The 15616-nt window shown below is 37.4% G+C and overlaps 2 protein-coding genes across 3 annotated transcripts; one reads left to right on the plus strand and one right to left on the minus strand.

The window, feature by feature from the left end:
* Nucleotides 1–6996: 6996 nt before the first annotated feature.
* On the plus strand, nt 6997–9831 carry LOC125590720. 2 transcript variants are annotated; one of them, XM_048764461.1, is made up of 3 exons: nt 6997–7371; nt 7460–7570; nt 7951–9831. In XM_048764461.1, exons 1-3 carry the CDS (start codon nt 7060–7062, stop codon nt 9685–9687), a joined length of 2160 nt encoding a protein of 719 aa, XP_048620418.1. In that variant the 5' UTR covers nt 6997–7059; the 3' UTR covers nt 9688–9831. The 2 variants fall into 2 exon arrangements, with proteins under 2 accessions (XP_048620418.1, XP_048620419.1); XM_048764462.1 differs by having other exon boundaries at nt 7267–7371; nt 7746–9831.
* Nucleotides 9832–11710: 1879 nt separating this feature from the next.
* LOC125590699 lies at nt 11711–14161 on the minus strand. Its single transcript, XM_048764398.1, has 3 exons — nt 13183–14161; nt 13015–13096; nt 11711–12754 (listed from the first exon to the last, which is right to left on the minus strand). The coding sequence occupies exons 1-3, from the start codon at nt 13290–13292 to the stop codon at nt 12350–12352; spliced, it is 597 nt and encodes a 198-aa protein (XP_048620355.1). The 5' UTR covers nt 13293–14161; the 3' UTR covers nt 11711–12349.
* Between the last annotated feature and the right edge of the window lie 1455 nt (nt 14162–15616).

Raw genomic sequence — 15616 nt, forward strand, 5'->3', positions numbered from 1 at the left:
ACTAGGATTTTCCCCTGTATTCTTCCTTGGGCCAGGAGGGCGGCCTGGCTTCCTCTTAGTCGGCTCTGGCTCCGGTACAACCCGTGTCTCCTCATTCTCAAGGTTTAAAGGTCCTAGCCGCAGGGGGGCTGGAACTCTTTCAGTTGTTGTCACTGTCTGGATTTCGCTCCTCTCGTTGCTGAGCTGGCCTAGCTCCAAGGGAGGGGGGCCTAGTCGAAGAGTTCCTGGTAGTCTTTCCCGGTTGTCTGTGCTGAGATATGCGGAATATTTCCTTCTATCAGTAGAGTGGGACTGGGGAGCCGGTCCTAATCTGTGGGAGGCTGAGAGGCGCTCCGGAGTGGCATTGGCTGGGGTATTGTCCTTGCTGATCGTATTGTTAGATGCTTGCAGCATATGGAGGGCAGCTTCTTCTAGCTCACCTCTCTCCTCAACCTGTCTCACCCTTTCAATTCTTGCCTCTCTTTCTGTCGGGTCAGCGGCTCTAGTATACTGTAACATGACGTCCCTAACTTCGCCTATAGCCGCTTGTAGGGCAGCATGCGGTACTGAGTTCAGATCGTTTTCATTTTCCGGGGGATTCCCCCCTTTGGCTGGTCTGCTCAGCTGCTTGGAAACACTAGATCCTGTATCTTTTGTATCTATTCCTTTCCTAGGAACCTCCCGATAGTAGCTTCTGTTCGGGGGGGGAGGGAGGTAACGCTGGCTTTCAGAAGCTCGATAAGAATGTGTGGATCTGCCACCTGCTCCTCTGGTTCTCTCCCTAGCCTGATTCGACCGGCGATATGAGCTCCTTTCTTGCCAGGTTTTTGGTTGATCTTTATATGCTCTGTGGTGCAGCGTTTCTCTTAAGTCCTTCGTAGGTCTTTTTTCAAAGTTGTCTCTGGTTAGAGGCTGAGAACTGGAAAGGGGCTGTACTTCGCTGGCCTCTTTCTCTGTGGCTAGGCTCATTATGAGCTGAAGCGAGGGAAGCTTCTCTGGCAGAGCCCGCTTCCTGGCCTGAGTGGCTAACTGGTTTGCTTCTAGTTTCCTCTTGGGACGTCTTCAGAGCTCTTGCTTCTGCCCTAGCCACTAGGCATTCTTTTAGTTCATGGTCAAGTTGATGGAATTTGGTGCAGTGCTTATCCAAGCGCTCATACACCAGAGTAGTAATAACCTCGTCTCCGTTTGGATACTCCACGACAGATTCTTTGATTAATGGGAGCAGGCCATCGATGTGGACTCTCATTCTAGCGGTAAGGGGAGTGATTTCAGCCTTCTCGTACATCCCGATATCTGCCCCTATACATCTAAGGGTAGGTTCTGTCCAAAGATGAACAGGGAGTCCTTGAACCTTAATCCAAAAAGGAATAAGGGAAGGGAAGCTGGGGGAAACCGTAGGTTCCCAGCGCTGCAAAATGATCATCCATCTTGCATAGTGGTATGGGCGCTGCTCTAATACCGCTAGCAGATCAGATTCTCGTTCAAACTGGAATTGAAATAGTCCATTGCCTAGATCAGCTCCAACCGGCTTGAACTCTGTTTTCCAGTGCTCCGTGAAAAAGGGTATTAACGACCAGACTTTCTGTGCTGTCTTGTTTGTTACTCTACCGATAAGGGTGAGTGAATGTTTGCGAAGTAATTCCGAGTTGTATGGGGGGGGGGAACCCTCACACGAGCAGAGCGAGATGGTTGTTGAGACCCTAGGTCTAGCCCCTTCCCTTTTTCTGCAGAGGAGATCCGACGGTGCGCCATGGCTTAGAGGAAGGATAGTCTTGATGCGAACCGTAGATATCGCTTAGGGGAATCCCCCGAAGTCAACACCACACACACTTGACCGGGAAGTTCTGGTTAGGAAGAGGGTTAACTGAGGTTGCCTCTAGAAAGCTTTTTGTAAGCCTGATAAGAACGAAGTACCGGGAATCCCCAGTGGAATTTGTGAAGGAGATAGGCTGGGATCCTTCAGGAAGTTCTTTGTAGTCCCTTTGGACAGAGGGTTTGAGCGCTTAGTGCTGATGGTCCTTCCTGCTTCATTGTCGGTTTGGGGTGAGTTCCGTCGTCGGTGAGGAGTCTGATGGCGGAGGTAGTCGGACCTGTCGACCGGAGTCGCAGGTGGAACCCGGTGATGGACCGTCAGAAGCTTTGATGGACCAAAGGATGCTTCTAAAAGAGGGAATTTTTTGAATTGGCAGAAAGGTATCTCAGGTCCTGCACCAATCAGAAGGGAGTGACCGCTGGATCTTAGGCTGGGGGACCGGTGGGACCGTAAGCTAAAGACTTATCTCGCACGCTGTGCCTGGGAGAGAAAATAAAGATGCTCTACTTGGATTCTCTGCTTTTCATCATTTGCTTCTCTAAACCTATATTTTAACATACAAAATATTTTATCATTAGTTAAAAGTTATCATGCTTAACTAAGGTATTCATTATTTATTTAAAATATTAATTCATTATTTATTTAAAATATTAATTGAACATTATTTTAAAAAGTTAGGTCTTTCATATATCTGTATTTTTCACTTATGATTATAACTGTCTTAGAAACTATAAGTAAGATTTTTTGTTTATTGGATGATCCTTGTATCCGAATGTCTTCAAAAGAGACCCGACCAGTGTCTATGACCGTCCATCGGAGCTGAGCCGGGGAACCCGCCAAAGGCATCCAGGGGCCGGCTTTTTCACCCCATTTTTATCGACGGGGGCCGGGACTCGAAACTAGGTGCCGGAACTCACAACCATGAGCTCTTTATCCCGAGGCCACAAATGTCCGGCTATAACTACCCATTAGAGTCCTAAAAACACATATATATGTATGTATGTATATGTATATATTATCTGTGCATATGTAATTGTGACATCCATGATTTTGTGGAAACCCCAACCCAACCCAAAGTGTTTTAAAAAAAAAATTATTTTGAAACTTTGGGTTGGGTTTTCCACAAAGTCATGGATTCACAATTACATATGCTATTATATATATACATACATACACATATATGTAGTTTTAGAATTCTAATGGGTAAAACCTTCCATTGGAGGTGCTCTTATGTTTGGAGAGGTAATATGTATTTTTTTGTCAGCGATTTATAATATACGTCCATATAATACATATATTAAGTGTTTCTTTGTTTATTTGCATCCATAAACTCAGTATTTACATTAAAAATAGATATATGTGGTTGTGGGTTTGTGTGCGGAAAAGATGGACAGCTCTTTGTCTGATCAACTCGATAACCACCTATAATTGCCACTAATTATAAGTAATGTTCCACTAAATGTTATAATACAAACAAAAAACTTAAAGTATAGATCACACTTTTAAATTAATAATCAATATCCTATATATTTATATATATATAATTAGCTAATAATTAATCACCTGATGATGAATATCGATCCTTGACGTCTTGAAGTGGTTCACGAACGTTGTTAAAATCATTATCATCTCCTTGACGACAGCGTTGTTTAGCTCTCTCTCTATAGCCTTATGATCCTGAAACCAGTAGAAAACGTTTTTGCTCTCGATTCTGCCATACTTACGGAGCTTAGATGCTATCTGTTGGATTTGTTCTGTCGTCCGTGTTTCTCTTCTGTAAACCTCTACTAGTGTCGTGATCTGTTCCGGTGTTGGAGTCCATCTCGACGGCGCAGCCGTCTGCGAGTTATTTATCGGATCACCGAGTTCTGCCGATGATCCGGTGATGAGCTGATGCTGATGAATGTTCCTGTCAATATCGCCTACAGGATCAAACGTATTAATAACCAAAAATTTCATATAAGGAAACTTCTTGGTTACACAACAAAAACCATACACAGTGATTGATATATAAGATAAAAAGAGATATTTAGGGTTTTGATACATTGTGTTAGAATATGAGGCTGAGTAGTGTTGGTTGTAATTGATTTTATTGAAAGGGTGTATGTATTAAGAGTTATGACTTTTAGTAGAGGTTACTGATTTTTGTATTTTAGTGGATTTGAAAATCTAAATTAAATCTAGTGTTATTGATTCTATGATTTTCAAATATGTATTAAAATCACGTGTTATTTGTTTAATGATTCGTAAATTCTATATCAAATCAAGTGTTATTCAATCGTATGGATTTACTAATATATTTGATTTTATAATGGATTTGTTTGAAATTTTTTGTTAAAAGTACAAAGACTCAAATTCGAAGAAAAACCTCCGGATTTGCAAATTTTACTTGGATTTATAAACACTATATGAATTTCTAAATCAATCAAAATATATAAACCAATAACACCTTAATTAGTTTTATTTAGGACCTTTAAATTCACCTCCTATGGTGAACCTTTAAATTCATCAACTCTCTTACCACCAATCAAACTTCCACCTAGATAAAAATATTAATTTTTATTTAAAAAATTTAAACTAGTTGAAAAAAGAATGTTTCCTAACAAAACCATAAATCCTAAATTCTAAACGCAAAATCTAAATCTAACCCCTAAATACTAAACCCAAACCCTATACTCTAACCCCCAAACACTAAGCCCTAAACCCAAACCATATACTATAAACCCAAATCCTAAACCCTAAACCCAAACTGTAAACCCAAATCCATGATCCTAAACCCAAACCGTAAACTCTAAACTTAAACCCAAATCCTAGACCCTAAACCAAACTGTAAACCGTAAACCCAAATTCAAAACTTTTGGGTTTGGGATTTACGGTTTGGGTTTAGGGTCTAGGATTCAGGTTTAGGATATAGGGTTTGGGTTTGTGGTTTATGGTTTATGGTTTAGGATTTGGGTTTAGGGTATAGGGTTTGGGTTTATGATCTTGAGTGTGGGTTTAGGATTTAGGGTTTAGAGTTTGGGTTTATGATTTAGGGTTTAGAGTTTGGGTTTAGGATTTAGGGTTTAAATTTTAGGTTTAGGATTTAGGGTTTAGAGTTTCGGCTTAGGATTTAGGGTTTAAAGTTTAAGATTTAGGATTTTGTTAGTGGCATCATTTTCTTTTTTTCAATTATTTCTGACTTTTTTAAAAAAAAAAATTAATCAACACTATTAAAAGGGAAGAAGTCTTAAAACATCTATCTATAAAAGTTGTTTGGACCATTTCATTTATCTCATTATTTTTTGGTCTTACCTTAAATTTAGACTAACAATATGTTACCATATATTTCTCTAACAATAATTTATTCAATTCATTTATTTATTCAAATCTCACTCATAAATCCTAATCACTACTGTTACTATATTTACCATTTTGATTTTTAATCGTAAAGCATTGAAACTAATGTTTTATATTATCACTTTTATCATATAATAATATATGATTTAAAGCAAGAGAAGTTTCACGACATATATGTGTAAATTCTAACTTCATCTTTCCTTTATAATAAAGTAATCATATCATATATAAACTTTCTCACTAAAATCTCATATCATATACTAAACTTTCAACCGTCTATAGTTTGATAGATATTTTCAGATTTAAAATGAGTTTTCTGAATATTCATGTTACCATCACAAAAATGTAGAAATTCATTGGTTCTGTTAAAATTAACCCGACTTCACGATAACTGTATTGATTATTCACGATTTTGAAAATTATTGGTTTGGATATTATACCTTTATATACTTTTCACTTAAAAACGAATCAATACTATTAAAAGAGAAATAGTCTTAAAAAATCTAATATAAAAAAGTTGTGGAGTCATGTATAACAATTTTTTTTGGTAATACCATTAATCATTCTAACCATACAATATTTAAATATTTTTAACAGATCCTAATATTATTCCTTATGATACCTTTTCGGGTATTTAGGATCCTTAAAAAAAATCGGAATATCAAAAAAATCTGAAAATATTCGAAACTCCAAACAAATACCCAAAAAATTCAAATACCTAAAAATTCAAAATCTGACACGATTAACTGAAAAATACCCAATTTTTTTTAATTTGAAAATTTACATGAAATCAAAAACTATAATCATAAACCAAAAAATTTAAAAAAAAATATCCATAATACCGGAAACATATTCGAAATATCCAAATATGCCTAATAAATACAACATATTTATGATCGGGTCTAGGGTAGGACCCAGACTCAAACAAAGACCTGCGGGTCCAAAAGAAAACCAATAGGTTATCTTCTCTGCATCTGACCTAAACTTATATTTTCGGGTCGGTTCGGTTTTTTTTTTTGATCCGGATATAATTCTCATGCCTAAAAGAAACTTACGTAAAAGTGTACATATAAAATCTCAAATAAACTAATTCGTAGATTATATAACTGTTAAAAATTATATTTTTCGATATAATAAGACTTTGTATTATAATATAATCCAAAAAAACCGTGCTTGGTCAAACTCTAGTCAATACTATTAAAAGAGAAGGAGTCCTAAAAAATCTACTTAAAACAAGTCATAGTTGGACCATTTCATTTAACTAGAATTCCTATTATTTCTCATACTACTAACTTAATTATTCTTCATTAAAAACAAATTAGTCATAAAAAAATGGTACTAACCTAATTCTCTACTTATACATTTACAATATACACATTAGAGAAAATGACACAAAGAACACCAAACAAAGTTTTCCTCCCCAAACTAGCACTAAGGATCAGAAATCACAAAATAGGTTTCACTAAAGGGGTAATTTACCCTTATGCCCTCTTCTTTAAGTAATTAAAAAGAAAAATTTGAAATCAATTGTCGCCGTCCTCGTTTCATCGCTTCTTCTTCTCCTCATCGCTGTCTTTCGTCGTCGTCATCTCTCCCTCGTCGTCATCGTCGTCGTCTCTCCCTCGTCGTCATCGTCGTCGTCTCTCCCTCGTCGTCATCGTCGTCGTCTCTCCCTCGTCGTCATCGTCGTCGTCTCTCCCTCGTCGTCATCGCCTCTCCGTTGATCCGTCGTCGTCGTCTCTCCGTTTATTTATCGTCGTCGTCGTCGTTTCTCAATTGATCTGTCGTTTCTACGTCTATTCATCTTATTCTCTCTCTCGTGTGTCTGATTTGATTAAGGTTTGAATCATTTCATTTTTTTATACATTATCTAGTTTTTGTTATATATTATTCATTTGTTGATGAATTGAAGTTGATTTTGTAGAACAATGGAAGTTTTGTGCATCTGTGGACAATGGATCTCAAAAGAATATCTCCAGTGGGAGTTTCTTGTTGATTTGAAGAGGAATGCATCAATCATTTCCATAGAAGAAGATCTACTGTATGAAGATTTGATGAAGATTGTATCTGAAGATTTTAGTGTTAAAGAGGAAGAAATCAGTTTGAGTTATGGTATTTCATTGGATATGAAATGTATTATTGAAAGTTTCCCCCCACTCTCGATAGGTAATACTCGTCAGCTCAGAACTTTCATTTCCAAGACTAGAGCATTTGATGGAACCTGTCGTTTGTGTGTTAAGGTTTGTATGATTTTTTTCTTCCTTAGACTTTTCAGGATATGCTTCCTAATCAAGTATTATGCCTTACAGAACTACTCGACTTTTGCAGGTTAGTACTGATCCAGCTAGCTGTAACACTCAAGCTTCTGATACATTTGCTTCTCCTGTTCCATTGAATGCCAATCCAATGATTCTTTCTACTGTGCAGAGAGAAAAACAGGTACATTGTCCCTAATTCCCTTTTTATGTTTGTGTTTGCATGATATGCTTCATAATCAAGTATTATGCCTTACAGAACTACTTGACTTTTGCAGAGTATTCTATATGAAGGTGTTTCTACAGTTCCTCTGAATGCTCTTCTGGATTTTAGTCCTGTCCATATTGGACTTTTGCAGGTTAGTACTGATCCAGCTAGCTGTAACACTCAAGCTTCTGATACATTTGCTTCTCCTGTTCCATTGAATGCCAATCCAATGATTCTTTCTACTGTGCAGAGAGAAAAACAGGTACATTGTCCCTAATTCCCTTTTTCTGTTTGTGTTTGCATGATATGCTTCATAATCAAGTATTATGCCTTACAGAACTACTCGACTTTTGCAGAGTCTTCTATATGAAGGTGTTTCTACAGTTCCTCTGAATGCTCTTCCGGATTTTAGCCCTGTCCATATTGGACTTTCACCAACCACGAGAGGAGCTGGCGATATTAAGGTGAATAGCTATTTTAAGACAAAGAGAGAGTTGATGTTGAGGATGAAGAAATGGGCTTTAGAGTGGAAGTTTGAGTACAAGACTGTCTCTTCTAACAAGTCAAGAGTGCTTTTGAGTTGTGTTGATGAAAATTGCACGTGGAGGATGCGTGCTACCAAGCTACCTCTTTCAGATTTTTTCGTTGTTAAAAAGTATGTTCATGAGCATACATGCGATACAACACACAGGAAAGCCAACCACAGACAAGCATCTGCAAAGTTGTTGGGTTCTTTGATTTGCAGCAATTATGGAGAAAAAAAGGAAGGTCTCAAACCGAAACAGATCATTGAACAGGTCAGGATGCTGCATGGTGTTCACATCAATTACAAACAAGCTTGGAGAGTGAGAGAAGAAGCTCAGATTTTGGTTAGAGGGACTCCTGAAGACAGCTATTACAATTTGTCTAGGTGGTTGTATAAAATCACAGAAACAAACCCTGGTTCCTTGACTTATCAACATGTGGATGCTGCAGGAAAGTTCAAGTATGCATTTGTGGCTTTTGGTCCTTCGATAAGGGGATTCTCATTGATGAGGAGAGTTATTGCAGTAGATGGTACATTTCTGAAGGGAAAATTCAATGGGACTTTATTGGCAGCTTGTGCTCAAGATGGGAATTATCATCTATATCCTCTCGCCTTTGCAGTGGTTGACGCAGAAAATGGCGCCTCTTGGAAATGGTTCTTTAGAGGTTTGAGCCAGAAGATCCCGGACGCTTCGGATCTTGTTTTTGTATCAGACAGGGCTAACTCCATTTCTTCAGCGTTGGAGGATGTATATCCCTTATCTCACCATGGAATTTGCAGGATCCATCTGCTCCGCAACATCACTCCTACATATGCGAAGACTGGGTTGCTACCTCTGGTGGAAAGCGCTGCTGATGCCTATACGTGTCACGAGTTCTGGTTAATCTTCAAGGACATAAAGGATAAATGTCCTGAATTGGCTAAGTATCTGGAAGATTCTGATTTTAGGAAGTGGGCACGAAGCTATGCGCCTGCGAACAGGTATAATATCATGACTACCAACATTGCAGAGTCTCTCAATTCTATGTTGAGGATGCCTCGTGAGTTGCCCATTATCTCTCTCCTTGAAACTATCAGATTGACGATGACCACTTGGTTTTTTGAGCGACGCGAAGCGGCTGCGAAACATAAGCACCTGGTTACTCCAAAAGTTGTGCAGAAATTGGTATCTAGGTTAGGGGCCGCAATGTTGTTGAATGTGTATCAAGTTGATCGAAGCGAGTTTGAGGTGAAGAATGAAACAATGAAGTTTGTTGTTGACTTGGAGAAGCGGCATTGCACATGTAATGTTTTCGACATTGACAAGATCCCCTGCATCCATGCCATCGCTGCTGCTAAGCATATCAAGAGAGATGAAAACCTTTTTGTTGATGCTTCTCACTTGACAGAAACCTGGGCTAAAGCTTATGCTGAAAGCATACATCCTGGTGGAGAGTTGTCAACGTCCACCTATCCAGAGAATATTGATGAACTGTCTTGCCCACCTCCAGCTACCAAAAAGAAAAGTGGACGCCCTCCTACAAAGAGAAAGAGATCCGTTGGCGAGTTTGGGGGTTCCTGGATCTAAATCTCAGTCCCACAAGTGCAGCAGATGTGGCACAGGAGGGCACAACAAGAGCACATGCGAGAGGCCTATAGGATGAAGTTCTACATTTTTATTGATTATTATTTGGATGTTGGCTATTTGATGGTTACATGATATGCACCAGACCATATACATTTTTTCTTTTGGAACCTTATCCCGAATAAGTATGATTTCTTCCAAATTTTGTAATATACAACATTATCTTTTGATCTCATTTCAATTCTTAGTTTAAACTTCTTTGCTAGAAAAAAACACAGTAATATTCAACTATTCTGGAATCCCATCCTGAAACTCAGAGTTTCTTTCCAAAGTTTATAATATAACGTTTGCGGTTAAATTCATCTATGTGGACACTTATATCACATGATTCACTTTTTTTTAAAATTATTACAGATAAAAGAAATATATTCTGTTACTTACTTCACCTAACGATTGAAACACACTTGGTCTAGTGGTATACCTTATTCCGCCTTTCCTCCCAGACATTTCAGGTTCGAATCCTGGGAGATGTGTATATTTTTATTTTTTTTTTCTCCAAATTTTGCTAATCACAATTTGTACGGTTAAATATGTTTATGTGGGAAAATCTACCAGATGATTCTCCTTGGCCTAGCGGCTAAACCACCTATCTTTCGAAACTTATACACTTGTCTCGACCTGGGTTCGCATCCCCTTGGAATTAGATTTTTTTTTTAACGGTTCCTTTCTAAAACAGACATCATTTATCTCAGTAACCGTTCAATAATCGAAAGGTTGCTTTCTAAACCATTTTATAGTAATCGAAGGGTTACTTTTCGTTCTATATATACAAGGGAAGATATCAGATCTCTCTTTTACTGACTTTCATTTCTTCTGTGTTTTTTCTTTTCTCATTCATCAAGTTTCAATGGAAGGGTCAAAGAAGATGATGAAGCGTCCCATAAAGGAGGTTTACGGATCTGATGCTTCCGATGGTTTCAACAAAGGAAAGGCGGAAACTGTGGAACGTTACAGGGCTCTTCTTCGTTTGTCCAACGAACACAGGCTATCTGAAATTGAATGGCATCAGGCAGCCAGCAAAGCAAATTCCATTGCTTCCCAAATCGAGTTGCTTGAAGAGATTATTAAGGCTAAAGGAAAATTTGACTTCACTGCTGAGTTGGAAAAACTCAAAGAAGAACTCATGGAAGCGGATGGAATGCGTGCAAGCTTGAGGAAAAGTGGCTGTTGGATGAGTAATCTCATGTTATGATCTTCTCTTTTTTTATGTTTTAAAGCTTATGTTTTAAGAAACCACATTATGATTTGTTTTAAGAAACCACATTATGATTTATTTTAAGAAACCACATTATGAGTAATCTCATGTTATCATCTTCTTTTGTGTTGTGTTTCAGTCAAAACAAAACAAAAACACTGATTAAAATGTAGAGGATTAGTGGTCTTATATCTGGCTAATCTCGGTTTCATATTCGTTTCTGGAAAGCCATCCTGAATTTGACATAAAATGCGGTTAAATTCATTTATGTGGACACATATATCAGATGATTCACCTAAGCCTAGCACACTTTTATTCATCTTTCGAGAGTTCACGAGTTCAATCCAAATCGGATCACATTCTTTTTCATTTTTTTTGTAAACATTAAAGGAATTTGTTTTTGGAAAGCTATCCTGAATACCTAAAATGATATCCAGATTATATAAATCTATCGTCGGTGATTAAATAAATTCACATTTACACTGTTATCGAATATCCACCATAGCCTAGTGGCAAGCCCTTCTACTCTTAGTGTACCCTTATCACACAATAAGCCGTGTTCGATCCCCGTTGTGTATACTCACATTTTTTTCTGTTTTTAATTAAATATTCAAAAGTTAACGAGTTCAATTGACATCGGATCACATTCTTTTTCATTTTTTTTGTAAACTTTAAAGGAATTTGCTAGGCTATGGTGCATTTTGCTTTCTCACTCTTTTTCTGGAAACCCATCCTAAAAGTACCATAAGCATTTGACAATTCATCAAGACATCCTAAAAAATTTTCAATAACAATCTAAATGAAAAAAACGTTAGGGATAATTCATTACAAACTTAAACTTAAACGTTAGGGATAATTAACGTCAAAGTAGAAAAACAGAGTAAAAAACAGAACAAATATGACATTTTCACTTCCTTTGACCTTCCTGGAAATCTTTATCCATAAACTGGTCGAAGATCTCACAACATAGCTTGCTTCGTAAGTCCATCGCAGTTTCATCATTTATATTAGCCATGCTCTTCAATCCCAGTGACCTGCATTCCAGCATCTTCACAACAAAAATACCACAGTTGTATGGAAATTTTGTCTTTGGAAGCCCTTCTGCAAACTTAACTTGAAATGGACTGATATCTTCGAAATTAACCTCTTCACCAAGAAGTTCCATCTTTATGGCACTAATCAACACTGTCATAAATACCCAAAATTATACAATAAATTAATCACCAACAGACAACAAAATGAATATGTAAAAATGCATCACAAGCACAAGCAGCAAGAGACAAACTTTTATTTTCTAAATTAGCTAAAATTCTTTTTTCAGGATACGCATACTTTCACAATCCTATCCATAATCAATGTAACAATATAAATAAAACTGATTTTTCTACACTGAATGATAAAATTAATAAATCACAAAGAGTTTTTACCTGCCAGTTCTTGGATTTGATTAAGAGCACGTTTGATATTTGCTTTTGGAAGACCACAATGGAAGAGTGTGATTGTGTTATCAATCAATTGTATCTCCACCCCAATATAGTGATAGCTCAACTTATCTTCAATGACACCATATATAACATCAACATCTTCCAGCCATACCTTCTTTGGATGTATTAAACCTTTCACAAGTTCGCCTACACAGCCCTCCAATAACGTTTGTTTTTTCTTATGTGGCTTCCTGACAGATTCATAAGCGTACCCAACCACTTCTAAGAATCTGACTGGTACAAAGCATGCTGCTGGAAGATTGTTGTTGCGGAACCAAGCACCTTGCTCAACCCTCTTACAATTTAGCATTTCAAATGCAACATTTATGTGCTGCCAATGTAACAATATAGTTAGAAACTTCATATAGAACTGCTATAACATGGACATCTAACATAGCTCAACTCAACCTCTTCCTAAACATATGACACAATCAAATATCCACAAAGCATTATTACCACTCAATAAGAATCGAAACAGAGTTTGTAAATACAAAACTCAATCATATCCTTTTCCTAATCACATTGCATCATCCAGAACCACATTAATTATTAACATTAAATAAATAGAAGACAGAACAGAGTGTTGATTACCTCTTTGTTGAGATTCTTTTCTGCATCGTCCATTTTTTGAAAGAACTCTTTTTCAATTTCTCTTCCATTGATATAAAACGGTCTGTAGTTGATAAAATTAACTAGTATCAATCGAAACTTTTACAAAATAAATTAGGAATATTTATGCAAGGACAAAAAGTTGCTTACACACGATATATGCCCCGTAGATCCATCCAGTGTGCAAGCCTTGAAAACCGAGGAAATTCAGGTGTCACAAATGGATCAATTGGAAGGATTACCTCAGGTGTTACAGGCATAGGAGGGTTTCTAGGTCGTATTGGCCTCTTCTCTTCTCGCTGTAGAAAAGGAAGCAAATCTACTGGCTGAGCATTTGCTTTCTTCTTCTTCTTACAAGCGACAGCCTTCGCCTTCCCCTTTTTGAATGACAAAAATTCAGATACATTTATATCTTAATTCCTAGTATGATGTATAAATATTTCATACCTTTTTATCACCATCTCCTTCACTTGGATTCACACTCTGCGTCTGCTCTTCTTCTATCTGAAAAACAATACCGAGATATTAAACAAATGACATTATTTTTCAATTCAAGTTATCCAAGGCATTTGTTTTACCTTTTCTGTCATCTTCCAAACACCATCTACCCATTTTCTTGGTTTTCGCATCTCAGAATGGTTGAAGTGAATTTGTTCAGTAGAATTGTTCAAAGAGACAAAACACGTGCCATCAAACAAAATGACTTTAACTTTTCCAGCGCACCAGGCACCATTGTCGAACACCTCTACGTCATCCATTAGCTCATAACTTTTCTTCGCTCCAGGTCTCTCAGGTGGTGGTTGAGGACGTATTCTGTCAATTGATACACGTGTCTCAACACTCCTTTTCCTCTTCTTTTCGTCCAGAGACGGTGCGGAGTACTCAACTTTCACCATCTCAACCCCATCAACCAAATATGTTGCCAACACATTTCCTGGATACCATTTATGACAAGTATTGTCATCTTGTGATGAAATCTCCACATTTGCTCCGATCTCAAAGGTATTTTGAACTCTGCTTTCTACATCCTGTGATGGTTTAGATTCAAGGATATCCAGTCATTTTGATAGTTGCTTTATATTTATTAAAGGTTTTAAAATAAAAGTAATACCTTATTTTGCTCGTGAGTCTCCTGAATGAATGGTTTCATGAACACGTACAAGGGCTTCCAAAAATTACTTGAAAAGTCCATTTTTTTAAAGAATGTACCTGTTGCGTCTGAATTGGAGTAAGGACTGGAGTCTCAATATTCTATTGAGCTATTGGAGAACCAGGTGTCTCTTTCGTGATCTCATTCATAGGCTCTCGTGTATCCTGAAGTCAGGAATGTGATTATGAACACGTACAAGAACTTCCAAAAATTAATTGAAGTACAACCAAATTCATAATTTTATAAATACCAACAGTTTTCAAAATTGTACTTGCCTCATTGTTAAGTTGTTCATCTGCTTGATCTGTATTGGCTTCACCTTGTCTGGAAGCCGTCTCATGAAATGGAGTTGTGTCAGTCTGTGCAAGTAGAACAAAAATTAGGAAGGCAATCCTAAATATGTATAACATCTTCCAAAATTACTTGACAACTCAAAAAAAAAACTGAATCAAGAACTAGATAAACATTAATTTTAATTTCCGAAAAAAAGTTACCTCATTGTTTGGAGTTTCATATGAAGTAACTCTTTGTAGTTTCTCTAGTTTTGTCACACGTTCTTTAATCTGTTTCCTGTCTTTTTCAATCAAACACAAACGATCGTTCATGATCCTTAAATTATCTCCCACCATCTCGCTGATTCTGTTGATCTTTGATTCCAAAGACTCCTCCTGATACGAAGAAGAAGCTTGACTCATCCCTCCATTCCCAAACAGTAAAGATGCTCTTCTTATTTGTTCATTAGCACCGTATAGGTCTACTGACATGTTTCGCCAATCTCTAATTTTAAACTTATAACCTCTCTTGGATAAATCGGCCATGTCATCCAGATCTTTATTAGCTTCGTCTTCCATGCAAACATCAGCTTCTGGATCATTAGGAATAGGAGGTAGGATGCATATGACCTTAAGCTGAAACCAAAAAATAATTAGCTTTTAAATGGAGAATCATAAGGCAAAACAGAAACAAGAAAAAAATAATGTAAAAACTAACATGATCTTTGATTTCAATTAGGAGAACATCTATCAGCTGTGGAGAAGCTATTTGAAGGTACTTCTCACACAAAAATATTGGGGTAGACGGTTGAACGCTCAGAATAGGAACCACTTGACTGAATGCATACTGTAGCAAAGGTACTGACTCAAGTATCCATATAAGAAATGCCATAGGGAATCCTTGCAAATCATAATTGTTTTTGTCGAGGCTTTTGTCGACAGCTCTCTGAAGTGATTTTAACAGCAAATTATAAGCTGTTCTCCCCCATGGGTATGTCATCAAGACATCCATATCCTGCGCTATTTTCACATAATCCAAAGTAAAAGTTGTGCCACCGTCGAGAAGGCTCTTCTGTAGTAGTATGCTCTCAATCAGGAGGAGCATTGCAAGGCAGAATCTCTCATCAGAAGCATCTTCTCTTGTGTTTCTGAGCTGCTTCTC

The sequence above is a fragment of the Brassica napus genome, chromosome C7 (assembly GCF_020379485.1).
Source record: "Brassica napus cultivar Da-Ae chromosome C7, Da-Ae, whole genome shotgun sequence".
In the NCBI taxonomy this organism is placed as follows: Eukaryota; Viridiplantae; Streptophyta; class Magnoliopsida; order Brassicales; family Brassicaceae; genus Brassica; species Brassica napus.